This window comes from Rhincodon typus, chromosome 15, assembly GCF_021869965.1.
Source record: "Rhincodon typus isolate 14 chromosome 15, sRhiTyp1.1, whole genome shotgun sequence".
Taxonomy (NCBI): domain Eukaryota; kingdom Metazoa; phylum Chordata; class Chondrichthyes; order Orectolobiformes; family Rhincodontidae; genus Rhincodon; species Rhincodon typus.
The window spans coordinates 45,296,493-45,312,728 of record NC_063346.1 but is presented as its reverse complement, the minus strand read 5'-3'; the positions used below and the strand labels follow the sequence as shown (position 1 = coordinate 45,312,728).

At 39.8% G+C, this 16,236-nt stretch overlaps 1 protein-coding gene across 3 annotated transcripts in view; it reads left to right on the top strand.

Annotated features, from left to right (window-relative positions):
• LOC109915900 (rho family-interacting cell polarization regulator 2-like) overlaps positions 1 to 16,236 on the top strand; it is a 119,894-nt gene that overhangs the window by 84,342 nt on the left and 19,316 nt on the right. For all 3 annotated transcript variants that reach the window (XM_048606095.1, XM_048606094.1, XM_048606096.1), the window contains exons 2-4: positions 5,761 to 5,887; positions 11,053 to 11,205; positions 14,020 to 14,098. In XM_048606095.1, coding sequence (XP_048462052.1) covers positions 5,787 to 5,887; positions 11,053 to 11,205; positions 14,020 to 14,098 — 333 coding nt within the window. In that variant the 5' untranslated portion in view covers positions 5,761 to 5,786. The remainder of the gene's footprint in view (positions 1 to 5,760; positions 5,888 to 11,052; positions 11,206 to 14,019; positions 14,099 to 16,236) is intronic.

Sequence of the window (16,236 nt, the reverse complement as noted above, 5' to 3'; positions counted from 1 at the left end):
AAAGAGTGCAGGAAGATTAGTACGGGCAGTTTTTTTTTTTTTTGATAAAGAAAAAAAATCTGTATGCCAACAAATTCTGTATTAGTTTATTATGCGATCAGGCTTTGCACAAACGTGCATGAGGTTCACTGGTTTACTTGGAGCATATTGTTAGTGATGGCAAGATGTTTCCCTTGGTTTCTGCTTTAAGCATTTTTTTTTTTTTTTGCCTGTTTTTCACAAACATTTTCTCTGTCCATTTAAGATGTGCTTTTGTTGGGCATCACAAAGGCAACCCGGTGCTTGGGGCAAGCTCTGTTAGGCAGGCTGATGGCATTCAAATCTCACTTTCCACAGCTTTATAAGCATCAAAATAAATACCATGTGTAGACACATTGTAACATTGACAGCAGGGCATGACCTCTGCATAGAAGCTGGCATTGGTATTCCAGAACTTGTCTGTACCAGTCACTGTCACATGTTTGGAACGCAATTGGTTTGTGACTGATACAAGTGACAGATTTGAGGGGAGAGGGGTGTCAGTGGCTTGGGGCCCCAGGAGGAGATAGATAAAGTGATAGGTACATTATTGTGTATGTGTGTGTGTCAACTGAAAGCAGCTGTAAGTTCACATGTGCACGTGTGCGTACAGACTGAATGCAGAAAGTTATTTCTACTTGATGCCTGCCTAGGCATAACAAAGGCCAACAGTAAAAATGTGGCCTTGTAATACTTAATCTAAAGAGCGAAACAGCGGCTGTACAACTCATTCCCTCAGTGCTCCTCGAGATGAGAGGCGCAGAATTATCCCAGCGATGGAGTAAACAAGGTGTGGTCATCTTGAAATGCTTTGCCTTTATTTAATGATTACCTCTGTTCTAGAACTTGACTCCATGTTGGTAATGTTGAGATTTTTCTTTTTGTTCAGCTTGAGATTAAAAAGAATAATGGTATATTTTTTGAGATGTCTGCTGTGAAGAATGTACAGAGTGGACCTGGCTCTGTGTTGCAGTGGGTCATCAGCTTGCTGATGTTTCTGAGCAGATTTTGACATTGTCTTAATCGAGAATCCTAGGAGAGCAGGTTACGCTCAAGTGCATAGGAAGAGTCCTCCTTCAGCTGTAACATGAACTAGAATTAATGTGCGGTTGTTAAGTGTGTTCAAAACCACAGATCTTGGTTTCGATTAAATAACCGCCCGTGTGTACAATGCACGTGCTATTAACTGAGGTACACACAGCTGGTGTTTCTTGCAAAACCAAAGCCTTGATTCTGCTGCCTGGGTGACACAATTAGTGCTTTGGAGCTGCTGCATTTGCTACTGTGCAGGACTGTATTTTATCTTTTGCCTCACTGTGCAAATTGTATACTATAAGATTGTTCAGAAATATCAGTTTTGGAAATCCACCCCCCCGCCAGGCCAAGTCTTGTCATTTCAGCTCTGAGTCCAACCTGGTTCTTCCAGCTTTGCTACATTTTGTGTCAAATTCAAAATATCTCATGGTGCCAATTACACTCAACTGGCTGCAATGAACCTGCTCCTCTTTTAATATCTTTGGCCAAAGGATAGCTGGGGAAGGAACTTGAAGTTAAGTTTACAGAGTAGGAAGGAGTGTGCAAGGAGATGGTGGGGAAACAAGGCCAAGCACAAAGCAGAGTTTCTCCCCTAATTGACTCTAGGGTTTTGTGTTTCTCTTTAACCTCCACGGGGAGACCACATGTTGAGACAGGCGCTGCAGAGCCTCTTGAGCTCCTGCATGAAGCATCGTCAAAGTGTGGGATAGGCTGGGTGTTCCTGTCCGTCAATTTGCCGTGTTTCATAGTTCCAGTTCTTCATTCAGAATGGATTTGTGAAAGTTTCACTGAGAAATATGGTTATTGAGACTCCTTTCCTACAGGCCTTTTGTGTGTAAAACAGCCACTTTACTCAGTTTCTCACATTGAGAAATGTCAAACTTTTACTGCTGCATTTTCATGAAAGAGAGAGCTGTTCAGTTTATGTACTGTGATTGTGTCCTCAGGACATTCTAAAGCCCCATGTTTCTACTTAATTATTGTTTTAACTGTGGCCACTTTATGTAGGAAAATCATTGCATTGTTTGTTTGGGTAATGTGTTTGAGGGGTATCTTTCCCAGGGGATTGAAAGATCTCTCTGCTTAACTTTGGGTCATCGAGCGAGATTCATTTGATTAGGCAGAAGTGGCCTCTGACTAATATCCCAGCTTTAGGGACTGACCCTCCAATAATACAGCTCTCCCTCCGACACCAGTGCAGTATAACCTCCTTACTTGAAATACGCGCACTGAAGCTGTTGTGGTTTCCCACCAAGGAGGCTGAGACCAGCAGAGATCCAGAAAGTGAAACATTTCTTTCTGGTGCTTAATAAAAGCCCAGGCTTTCATTACTGTGGACTTCTGTCCTCTACCCTGACCAAGGTACCTAGAGCTCTGTGCTCCCCCACCAAGCTTAACTGAGTACCGAAGACCATTCCTGGGTTCCCATTGCTGTCTTCCCACTTGGGGTTGAATGGGAAGCAAGAGGTGTTGAGGGGCTAATATCTGCTGGACCTCCTGCTGAGAAGACCTTTTGGTTAGCCGTCGGTTCAGATCCTGGCAGGGAATTAACACGGGAGCTTTCACGGTTGGGTTGAAAATATTACTGCAACTTTAATGTGAAATAATTTTGCAGCATTTCTCAACCTGGTGAACTCTATAGTGACTGCAGTCCTATGGTGGATTGTGCTCAATGTAATTTATTCTTTGAGTGATGAGTTGCCTTTTGATGATTCCCAGTTGAATATTTTAAATAGTTTCAAGGCTTTGTGTGTGTGCTTTTTAATTGTCTGTGTAGGGGTTACACTAACCATCTTCAGTTCTACTTCATGCAAGCCACAAAATAGTTGTTTAGAACAGTGAATTCCATTTCCTGCTATGTTTCTAAAGCCTTTTTTCCTGCTGGTGTTGACCTGTTGTTACGAGGTGTGTCAATGTGAATTCAGCAGTACTAATTTTAAAGAGGAGCATGCAACTGATATGTATGCATTACAAAATCCAACCAAATAATAAAATGGAATTTTATCACTTAGATATTATTGGAGGTAACTCTCCAGTAGAGTTCTGACACACATTGTCCAATTCTGCCATTCGGTCCCTTGACTCTGTTCTGTTCTACTGTTCAGGGAGATTGTGGCTGATCTATGCCCTAAGTTAATGTAGCTACCTGGAAATATATCCCTCAATACCCTTGACCGGCAAAAATCTATCCATTCCCGAATTTTTTGAGTTAGCATCTGTTGCTGTTTGTTCCTCATGTTCTTTTGGATGAGTAATGAACGGCCTGACTATGATTCTATTTCCTTGCCATAGGCAAAAGTATTATTTATTCGACTTCTTTCCAAATCCTAAAAGCCTCAGTAAGAGTTCTTAATTTTCTGTACTGGGAATACAGGCCTATTTTATGTACTCTTTCCTCAGTATAACCATTGGAGCTTAGATCACATTCTTGTGAATCTGCACAGCACGCCTTCCAAGGCCAGTGGATCCTTTACTGTCAACTACTAACAGGGGTAGCATGCTGGAAGTCAAGTCCCGTTATTCCTGGAGTCATCCATGCTAGTTAAATATTTTCAAATAAATATGTAAAATTCCCCAATTTACCTGATATTCAGACCTAGGTTGATAAGAAGCATGGATTTAGGTCTCTGTACTTAATAACAATGACTGTTTGTGATAGGTAAACAGACCTTAACTACAGATAAACAGTTATAAAGTTATACAGCATTAAATTCTAATCCTCTTATAAACCCACCATAGTGCACATTCAGATGTTGATGAAGGGAAAACTAGGAAAAAAGTTGACTAGTCTTTGCTTACAAGACTGTTTGGTTGGTTGTTGCTAATTAAAAGGCTTTTTCTTGGTTTTCCTTTTCCGAATGCTTCCACTGGTTTGCAAGAGGCACAGCGTGGCTGGTTCACTTATGAAAAGGTCACTGATTTATCAATTAACAGTAACAACTTTGAGTTGCGAAAGGAAAGAAACTGGTTTTCTTATGGTTTAACATGGATTTTAACGAAAGCAGAAACCACACGACACCAGGTTATAGTCCAACAGGTTTATTTGAACTTCAACTGATGAAGGAGCATCGCTCTGAATGTTTGTGATTTCAGATAAATCTGTTGGGCTATAACCTGGTGTCGTGTGACATCTGACTTTGTCCACACCAGTCCAAAACTGGCACCTTCACATCATGGATCTTAACTGCAGAAAACAGAGAGATAGCTCCTAAGCTGGTGGAGATCTGATTGCTTCTCTGTATTTTGTTCCCTGCCCCATGCTGTTCAGTTACCTGAGAACCAACCTGTCAGTAGTTGGCAGACAAGAAACCTTTGTCATTGATAACAGGCCACTAGTCCATAGACCAATCTTGATTCTTGTTGGCAACCAAAGTTCCATCATTAAACAAATTTTTGGCTCTCGTCCATCTGTAAACATTATTGTAACCCACAGTTCTGCAAGTAAACTTTGGTCTTTAAATCTGTTCTTCCTCATTTCAGTCCACCATTTAAAAAAGCATAACAATAAAAAGACATGGTCTTCACATTTCTAAGGTCTAATGTCTAGTCTGTACACAGTGATCCAGATGTGGTCTAACTTGAACTGTAGCATTTCTGTCGCAAAATGTGACTTAGCCATGGACAGCCCATTCAAAAATCTATGGTATTTTTAATACTGGAGATCTCCCTGTAGTAATGAAACTTCTGTTTTAAAATAATTACAAAATCAGCTGTGGACTATCTTCTATTGGCCACCACCATTTGGAGTGTACATAAAGTTTCTAACACACAAGGTATAAAATTCTCAATAAGCATTGTCTCTAGCAACCTGTATGTAAGAGTTGTATTAGCCCCAGTCAGGATCAATATTTCTGATAGTGTACCAGTTCGTGAAATAACTTGCTGGTTAAAAATCCCAGTTTGTGACTAGTCTATTGATCTTTCTCATTGCGTGCTTATTGAACAGTGGCCTTCAATCGAGTGTAGTGAGCAATTGATGGCAGATTGACAGTTAAGTATGAAAAGACAATTTGGATGTTGTGGCTCTATTATATCTGTAACAATTACCAAAACTTGGTCACCAGCCTAATGATTTTTTTTAAGAGGCTGTGCGAGATCTTCAATACATTATCTAACATATCATTAGCTTAAACTAAAGCAACTCAAACCGGATGTGCTGAAGTGATGCATACCATTAGAACATAAGATGGTATAGAACTGCTAATTGGTAAAGTGAAAACACCACCAATAGGACACGATAATCTCATTTCTGCCTAAACCAGTGCTTGAAAGTGTTAGGTTTGAATTGTTGATCAGTACAGGATTTTAGTAATGCTAACTGACTTTTTACTATCTGACGTCGTATGGCATTCTTTTGCTAAGTAGTACGGTGATTACTGTGCCTTATGATGATGAGAGCATTTTGCCATAAAATACCTTTGTTCTGCTGCTAAGGCAGGAATGTATTGAAGTTCTAATTGCTGTAAGCAAACAGTATGAGGTCTGTTAGAGATTAACTGTTGCATTGATGGAAATTCATATCCTGCTCGATGCTTGCAAATCTCCAGATGAGGAAAATAATAGCATTAAATTCAGTCATTTTTTACATTTTGATGCACTGAAATGTTTGTAATTACATTCCTAAATTTTTGACTCTTACAAACATACATACATGTGCTTCCTGTTTGAGGACAGTAGTTTATTGGTGTCCTTTCTCTATTTCCACAGGACTTGCAGCCAGGATACCGTTCATAATGTCACTGTCCATGCGGCCTGTGCGCCGCATTTTGTTTACTGGAATTACTAGGAGTCATTCTTTTGCTGGAGTCAATTCACCACAAGACAAAGCATTCAGGTTAGTGACATTTCCAAATCACGTTGGCCCTTGCTGATTTTAAAAACCTATCTCCCCTGCTGAGCCAGGATTGTAATGTTTTCTTTCAAAGCATAACGTAGAGAATTCATAAATATTTGAGGCTTGCATTGGTGTGAAGGCTTATTATGTTATTACATTGCTCCATTATGGCTCAGGCATGTATTGGTCAGGAATCTCCCAAAATAGTTAGCTGACCTCAGCTGGGATGTCAAGATGAGTTCTACAGTGGCAAAGTGTCAACTAGGGTTGATGCTGCTGCCAATCACTAACCACCAAACCCTCGGACACGAAGGGCCCTCTGTTTTTCCTGAAAACTGTGCTACATCATTCCCACACAGACCAGACCTGTGAGGAGCAGCTGCTTTTATGGCCTGAAACCTTGAAATTCAGAACTTCCCTTTCTAATAACTGGGTATTCTTAGACCACATGAACTGCAGTGGTTTAAGAAGAGATGGCTGTTCACCATCTTCACAAGGCCATTAAAGATGGCCAATCAATGTTGGCCACACCACCAATGAGCACATCCCATTAAATTAGATAAGTCCATAATATTTATACAGCATCCCTCACAATCTCAGGATCCCAAAGTGTCTTGCAGCCAATAATAGTTTGCTACACTAGCCATGCACCCAAAAATATGTAGGAATCATGGCAGATAGTTTATGTGCAGTAAGGTCCCATTAGCAAAACAGATAGTGGCCAGATATTCTGTTTGCTCACAAACTATGAGTTCCTTAACTCTTCTTTGAAGTAATGCCATTGGTTATTTTATATTTACTTGAGGGGCAGATGTGGATTGGTTTAATTTGTCTGATAAACACCAGCCCTGACAGCTGGTGGATTGGCCATGCTAAATTACCCCTTGGTGTGCAGGGAGATGCAAGTTAGGTGGATTAACCATGAGAATGAGACTTAACTCCACAACTATCTAACTCCGAGTTGAGAGTGTTATCACTTAGCCAATGACTGATTGAATGAGGATGCTCATTTCTCTGTAATTATAAGTAAACTTGGGTCATCCTAGGAGCAGGGGTGAAGCTGCATCTTCATTTTGTGCAGTTGGAAATTCTGGTTTCTATGAGCATCTAATTAATCTGTTTTCTGTAAAAAACTATCCCAAGTTACAAGGATTGACAGAGTGGGAAACTTAATCATCCATAATCGATTAGCATCTTAAATGCAAATTAACCTGCATCAGGTAACAAATATGGACTCTTTGGATTCACCAATTCTGCTAGCAGATTTGTCTGAATGATGCAAAAACTATTATTTATTCAGTTGTGGTATTGGTGTAGTGGCAAAAAACTGTGGAGAAAATCATCTGGTTAGATCATTGAAATGTGGATTGTTTGTTGATGGCTTTTTATTCGTTTTATACAGTTGTTCGAAAGGAGAGAGGATGTGATTAAGCATTGAATGAAATGTTATAAGTTACAGTGAGGGTGTTGAGGCCAAGCAGGTACAACCTGAAAATGTGCTTCTGTTTTTGGCATGGTATCTTTCTGGAAAGCTAATTTTTGATTTGCTTGATGGAGAATAGAGTGCAGAAACAGATCGTTTCACACCTCCATGTAACCTGCATGGGACTTCGAAATTTGGCAGCACCCTCTAATGTTCATTGCTGTTTGAAGTTTTGGCCCAGTGAAAGGAATAAAGTTAACTGCAGTCACCAATTTTATCCCAAGGTTGTGAAGTATTTGTACTTTTAAAAAAAAAAGGAATATTTTTCTAGCCCTGCTTGTGTTATAATATCGCACTTTTTGGCAGGAAAACCCCAAATTACAATTGTTTCTGAAAAAGTTGAGATAATATTTGAGTGGATAATGGCCAACACACACAGGGCATCGTTTCACTCAGGACTTGAGCGCTGGTGTTAGGAATGTGTAGTAAAAACATGCAGAGTATGTGATTATGATATCAACCAGGGTGTCATGCTGATTTGACTCTTGAACTGCTATCTTTAACCTCCACTTCAGTTGACATACACGCCTTAGCCTTGCACAGAATCCCTACAGTGCGAAAAGACACCGTTCTGCCCGTTGTGTCTGCATCAGCCCTCTGAAGAGCATCCCATCCAGACCCAACCCAACCCTATCCCTGGAAGCCTGCATTTCTCATGGTTAATCCACCTAACTTGCATCTCCCTATACACCCAGGGGTAATTTAGCATGGCCAACCCACCTAACCTGCGCATCTTTGGACCATAGGAGGAAACCCACACGGACACAGGGAAAATGTACAAACTCTACACAGACAGTCACCCAAGGGTGGAATTGAACCTGGGTCCCTAGGGCTGTGAGGCAGCAGTGCTAACCACTGAACCACCAATGCCACCTGCATACATGAGCATTCATCCAGCAACAGGAAGTATCCACCATCAGTGCTATTTAAGTGGATGACCAGAATAACTTTGAGGTTTATCACTGGTTTCTGCTGGTTGTTGCTGGGTTCATTAAAGTATGTGAGGTCTGTGTCACTACTTAAAAGTCAGCAAAGTAAATGGAATGGAGAATTGTATGTAAGTGGTGAAGGTCTTGGTTCGCGTTCTAAATGACCACAAGCTTTCTGGCAGACTTCCCAGTGCTTCAAGCATTTCTTTGTATGTTCCACTTCCGTATGATACCTGTTTAAAGACATCAGGAGTCCTCTGCATAGAACCGACGTGCAATCTCTCCCTCGGGTGAGTTGGTGTATTTTTTGCTCTTTTCCCCCTGCCCTGGCTACAGACCTGTCATGCCCAAAGTCTCACCACTGGAATGTTCCACTCAGTGCTAGCCTCTAAAGAACATAGTGTGAGTTTCTGAGCTGCTGGCTGCAAGTTCAAGTCAAATGTTTCACCATCGCCTGTCTCCTCTTCCTTATGAGTTGAATTGTTGAAAGGATCATAGAACTTTGGGTTTAAGTGAGTTAAGTAACATAAACATAGGTCTCTTAGTCTTTTACCAAACTTGTTTGACTAAACCTTCATACTCAATTGATCAGGCAGCCAACTCGAATAACCAACATTCTCCAATTGGACTTGTTCAAGGGACTGTCAACATGACCAGACTTAGCTCAGTGCCAAAAGAACATTTCTTCTTGGTCTTTTCATTTCTACTTGAGTTTTTTTTTAACAAAAGTCCTCAATGAGATCTGCTCTGTGTGTACTGATTCTTTTATTACACATTTTGCAAAAGGGTTAAGTCACACTTAGAAATGAGAGAATTCCCCTCTTCTTGCAGCTTTTCAAACTGGTGCTTAATGAATTCAGACATAAATTTTAAGATTCAAACAAATAAAATTAATCTGGATCTTTCCTCATTTCGTGGAATCGCTGGAGGTGGGGGTGATTATGTGGGGGTCATGTCCACAAACTTAAACAGATATTTAGATTGAACACGAATCACAGGTTATACTCGTTATTGAGCAAAACTGTCACAATTGGGAAATACAAGGAAGGACTTCAAAATGGTAAAAATCTGAAGTGAAAACAGCAAATGCTGAAAATGGATACTGAGTAAGCACCATCTGCAAATACTAAACGAGTGTTGAATAAATAAATAGTATTTTAGTCACTTTGGGGGATAAAAAGAGAGTTTAAGGGTGGAACTCAGCAAACATGCTGCGGGCGGGATGGCAGTCAGGGGATCAATGTGCAGTTCATAGAATGGTTCCAACATAGGATGCCATTCAGCCCATTGTGTCTGTGCTGGTTATCAGCAAAAATAACTTTCACCACCCCCACCATTCTCCCCATAGACCTGTAAATTTTATTTCTTTCCCCCCAGATCATTATCCAGTTCTCTTTTCAAGACATTAATTGCACCAGCTCTCAGGCAGTGCATTCTCGATCCAACCCACTCACTACAGAAAGAAAAAGTCTTCCTTGTGACGCCATTGCTGCTTTTGCTAATCACTTTCAACCACATCTTTATCATTCTGCCAATTGGAACATTTTCTTCCTATCTGTTCTGTCCAGACATTTCATGATTTTAAACATCTTTGCAAAGTCTCCTCTTAGTCATCTTGTCGTCAAGGAGAATAGCTCCACTTTCTCAAATCCATCCACATGGCTGACGTTCCTCATGTCTGGAAACATTCCCTTGATTTTTTCAATCGACTATCTCTAATCTCTTTATACCTTTCCAAAATGCAGTGCTAAGAACTGGGCAAAAACTATAGCCAAGACTGAACTGCTGTTTTATAGAAGTTCATCTTAATTTCCTTTCTCCCTGTTAATAAAGCTTAGGGTGTCACTTGTTTTATTGATCACTTTCTTATCCTGCCCTGCCACATTTAATGATCTATGCCCCCATCTCTCAAGGTCCCTCTGCTTCTGCATCCCATTTAGAATTTTGTCCTGTAGTTTATATTGCCTCTCCTCATCACTTTGCACTTCTCTAAATTAACTTTCATCTGCCACTTGTCTGCCCATTCCACAGGGTTGTCTGTATCCTTGTGAAGTTTATCACTATCCTCTTCACGATTCATGAAATTTCCAGTATTGTGTTGCCCACAGATTTTGAAATTGTGCCCTCTGTGTCCAAGACTAGCTCGTTAATATATAATCAGGAAAAACAATTGCTGAAGAACCCTGATATCTTCCTAGAAGCTAAAGTACAACCATTCATTGCCCTACTCTGTGTTTCTGTCTCTTAGCTAATTTCTTTTTTATGTAGTAACAGTCCGTTTTATTTCATGGGCTGTAACTTTGTTGACAAGTCTGTTATGATGCAGACTGTAACCACATTCTTAACAATGACAATATCTGTTCTGATAAAGGTCCCAAGTTGTCTTTTCACTCTACAGGTGCTGCCTTACCTGTTGGGTGTTTTCCACCATTTTCTGTGAATTGTTTTCCCTGTATGAGGAGCTTTTAGCTCTCCTGCGATGACACAGCATAGAAGTTCTGAACTTCCCTTAATTAAAAAGTGCAGTTTTGTTGTTCTTTGATAAAGTTGCATACAGCTCTGTTTTGTTACTGGGCTATCAAATGAAAATTGAAAGTATTCTTGTTTTTCTTGGAGTAGTTTCAGCCATATAGTCACCATTTTGGTGACAGGTGTATTAAGCTTCTCGCTGCCAGTTAGTGAGGCAAAATTGTGCTGTTGGAGTTGGATCATTTTCATCCCTTTAATTGATATTGTGAATTCTTGTTTTTCAGGAAGCTAAAAGTGTTCAGCACCCCAACAACGCACCGGAAAACTGCCTCTCGAGCTGGCAAAATGTTCAACATTTCTCATAAATCGCTCCCACCCAAGAACCCCCAGCCTGAACGGTTGGATGAGGTTTATGAAGCTTTAAAAAAGGGCCTAAAGTAAGAAGTTTTTGTTTTGTGTGAATGATTTTGAAAGAATGGGACTAGCCCAAGAATTGAACCATTTCCTTACAGTGCATTTATAAAAATGAAACTACTTTGATTTGTAAGTAGATCCAGTCCTGAGTGATGAGGATGTATTTTGTGATACAACAGGTAGTTGTCTGTAGTTTGTGATCTTTAGGGTTTGGCTTTTCTATGGAGTGTGGTTTGTGTTGAATCCAACAGATGTGGCCAGTAACAAATAAAGATGTGAGGACTAGATATTGAAAACTGTTAACTCCCGAGTTCATGTAGTTTCTCTACCACCAGTAGAAAGAACAACAGTAATTTCGGCTTACAATTATTAACTACATTGCTGTACCACGTCAATGAATCCCAACACCCATCCTGGTTCTGTAACTTGTTGACAAGTTGTAAACAACAAGAACTACAAATACAGTTCACTTGGACTGCAAGTGAAGGTCAATTTTTTTTTTTTTTAAAGACCTGAATTGCAATATGTTTAAACTTGAGAACTTTTTGGTTATCAATTGTCAGACCGTCCCACTCCCCTTTGTCCAAGAGCAGTGCCTTTATGAACATTCACCTATTGCTTAACTTGCTGGATCAGTTTTGACAAAGATTTGAATTATGGTTGTTGCATGAAAGCGACCCTACAAATAGTTTTGCTGTACTCTGTTTCTGGAGAAAGCCTGTTAATGACCTATGGTTAAAGATATTCATACTTGTATAATGAATAGTTACAAAAATCCAAAATGTTTACTTCTGAATGTGTTAAACTTTGTGATTTATCCAGTCAGTATTTACTAAAGCAATCCTACTCCTTCAACTGGAAATTCGAGTGTCCAAACAGAATGGTAGCTATTGTGAAAAACAATATTGGATGCAATGGCTGAAGAGGAAACTCATCTACCCTACAACATTAGAACTAATCAATTTTATATGTAAAAAACACAGGTTGAATTTTTCAAACCTGTTTTGTTCTGTTTCTGCTCAGTATAATATGGTTGTGATTGGAATTTATTATGGTGAAATCAAAGTTGTAGGTGACTAAAGAACAATTTGCCAAAGGTGTTTTATTTGTATTTTTTTGCTTTAACAACTTTATAACAGTTGCATTCCTGTATGTTTAGGTAATACACACAAAGTATTCCTTGGATGTTTATTAGAAAGATTTTAGATGAGTGTACAATTCTTGTTCCACCTTAGGCTCAATTTAGTACCTGCTTTCCAGTTAAATCATAGTTATGGTGAAAGAAAAACAAAGTTGCTGGAAAAGCTCAGCAAGTCTGGTAGCAGCTGTGAAGGGAAAAAAGAGAGTTAATGTTTCGGGTCCAGCGACCCTTCCTCGGAACTGGACCTGAAACATTAACTCTGTTTTTCACCTTCACAGATGCTGCCAGACCTGCTGAGCTTTTCCAGCAAGTTTGTTTTTGTTCCTGATTTACAGTATCTGCAGTTCTTTTCGTTTTGATTAGAGTTGTGGTGGACTTTGGGCAGTGATCTTTTTGGGGAAAAAAAACAAGAAAACCCTACTCTGGGGGAGATGAAAAATCAATAGTTAATATGAATTCTTCTGGATATGGTCTTATTTTAATTACAGATCAATGCCAATTCTAACACAACATGTGTTCATTCGGAAAAAGATAGGAGAGACTAGTTTGAAAGTAATGTTGTTCATTTTATATTTTGTGATCTAACCCAGCATGACTGTGTTCTGCTCTGTTTGATGCAGCGTTGAATTTGTTGGTAGGACTTGAGTTCATTTTTCATTGATTACAACAAGTAAACAATTTATGTAAGAATGACGTCCTGAGCTTTGTCATTCACTGAACTGGCAGAGACAGGATGGAAATTGGCACGATGATCAAACTGGGCACTTTTGTAATGAAAAGAGACATCTGGGACTTGTAGTCTAAATTGCACTCTGTTCTTGGCGAAAACAGATATAAACCTGTGGAATGCTTTGGAAGTAAGGGGATTCATTGCACAGTATAACCAAGTTCAAAAACCTTGGGTGAGGAGGCATGGAAATTGCAACTTGCACAGCTACCTAAACCTTCGTCTTGCAACCCTCGTAAGATTTCATCATTGTAGAGACACAGACACAAAGCACAACTGACTACTAGTTCATTTCTTCCTTTTCACTCACCAGTTCCATCTTTGCTCCTGAGGTGACTTCCCATCATTGGGATAGGGGTTGATACACCAACATTGCAGATTTCCCCATCAGTCACAACGCATTTGATATGTGATATGCCTTTACGGACTGATTGATTTAAGTGCCAGATCATTTTAAATTGCATTTTCTGATATACATAATAGATTTACAGTCTTATTGTGTAAGGAATACAGTTAATTAGAAGGCAGGGGTTTATAATTGAGGTGTAAGACTAGTTCTTGTATTTCTTTTCTAACTGCAAAACTAAAGGCAGCGGGGAGAGCATTAAACAGGTCACGATGTTTTGGAGGTGGTGGGCGAATGGAAAGAAATGAGGTGTATTTTGAAATGCCAATCTAAACACATTAAGCTTCAGCATTTAGTGAAAGTGGCATATTTTGGGTGACAATGCAAATTAAATTTATGACTGAACATCAAATGTTGAGATTTAACAAGACACCTGGATGGTCCAAGGCAAATCAACAAGTAGTATTAATAAGTTCTAGCTGACCTGTAAGTTGAGATGGTTATTGTTCATTTACAACATGAGGGATCATTTCCAAACATGGACTATTTCTTATTTGTTACGATAATAATCAAACTCCATCTGCTGCATTAGTTCTGATGGATTGTTTACCCTATCATTACAGTGCATACTTGCAAGTTCATCAGCTGGAGCTCGACAACTTAACAGCTCAACTCAAAGATATGAAAAGAAATTCCAGATTGGTATGTAATGCTGCTTAAGTAACACCTGAAGTTGTGCAAAGGTTGTTAGTTTTAATATACAGTAATATAAGACCCCGTAGCATTCAGTTAAAGGCATAGTTGAATCTTTGTTCATGTCCCAGTGCAGAAAGTCTGACCGTTCCATTGTATTGTCTGATTTCAATAATAGACCATGAGATATAAGAGCAAAAGTGGGCCATGCAGCCTGTTGAGTCCACTCTGCCGTTCAATGAGATCATGGCTGATCTGATAATTCTCAATTCCACTTTCCTGCCTTTTTTCCATAACCCTTGATTCCCTTGCTGGTTAAAAATAAAGCTATTCTCATCCGTGAATACATTTAATGACCCAACCTTGACAGCCTTGTGCTTCATCATCACCACCTGAGAGAAAATTCTCCCCCGTCCCCTGTCCCCCTTCCCCCTTCCCAGAGCAAAATGTGTTGGCTCGGGCTTGGAGGGCCTAAGGGCTTGTTCCTATGCTGTATTGTTCTGTTCTTTGTTCTTCTTTGTTTCTTGTCTTGAATGGGCAGCTCCCTTCTCTGAGATTATTCCATCTGGTCCTAGACTGTCCCGCAAGGTGAAACAAACTCTGCATCTACCCTGTCAATCCAACTTAGAATCTAATGTTTCAATAAGGTCAGTGAATATAAGCCGAAACTACTCTGCCTTTCCTCAATGAAAATCTCTCCACACCCAGGATCAATGTAGTGTGGACTGCCTCCAATCCCGTAACCACGTTACTATATCTAACACCATGGTCTGTTATCATATTAAGCAGCCTTATGTGTAGACCCTTCTTGAATGCCTTTTGCAAATCCAATATATCTTTCCTTCGATAAGGGAATAAAACTGTTGAGTAGTTAAGTGTGGTCTAACTCGTGTTCTGTAGAGATTTTGCAAGATTGTCCCATTGTATTACTCCATTACATTCAAAATAAAGGCCAACATTTCATTTGCGTTCTTTAATACCTACTGGACTTGGCCACCTTTTCTATGTGATTCATGCGCTAGTGCCCCCAAATCTCTCTTTGCTGCAGCTTTCTGCAATCTTTCCTCCGTTAAAAAGTATTCAGCTCTTCGCTTACTGCCAAAATGTGTAACCTCACATTTTCCACATTATATTCCTTCTGTCCAGTTGTTGGCCACTCACTTAATCTATATGTATCCCTCAGTAGACTTCTTGTGTCACGTTCACTGCTTGCCTTCCCACCTTCTTTTGTGTTACCTGCAAATATGGCGATAGTATATTAACTTCCATGGTGGCATGGTGGCTCAGTGATTAGCACTGCTGCCTCATAGCACCAGGCACCCAGGTTTAATTCCACCCTTTGGCGACTATCTGTGCGGACTTTGTGTGTTCTCCCTGCGTCTGTGTGGGTTTCCTCCAGGCGTTCCAGTTTCCTCCTACAGTCCAAAGATGTGCAGCTTAGGTGGATTAGCCATGGTAAATACAGGGGTACAGGGATAGGTAGTGGGATGCTCTTTGACGGGTCAATGTGCACTTGATGGGCTGAATGGCCTGTTTCCACACTAGGGATTCTATGAAAATCCAAGTGATTAATATACTTTGTAAATAATTTGATACTTTCCTTAACTTCCCTGATTAACCTAGTAGGTTTTTACCCTTGCTAGAATCCTTGTTCATCACCGTGATATATCGTTGTTGTGAGTCATGAGCTATTTTTTAAAATGTCAGCCATTATTCATCAAACGTCTTTTCTGCTAAACTCCCAGTCCACTGCAGCCAACTCTGTCTTTATTCCCATGAAGGACAGTTTTTTCTCACTCCAGTTTTTCGCTCCGAACATGAATGCTAAATGCTACCATGTTATGGTCACTGTTCCTAGGGCATCTTTTATTCTGAAATTATATGTTAAACATGCCTAATTACGCTTCACCAGATCAAAAATAGCCCAATTCGCCATTTGGATCCTCGACACGTTGGTGGAGGAGTCTGTCCCAAATGCAGTCTATAAATTCTTTCTCATGGCTACATCTGTTCTGATCTATATGAAGTTATCCATGATTAATGTACTGTCTTTTTTACATGTCCTTTTAATTTGGAAGAAAACAAGGTTTTTATATATTTATTGCAGTTGTCAATCTTTTCTAAATTGCACTGGTGTTGATAAACTT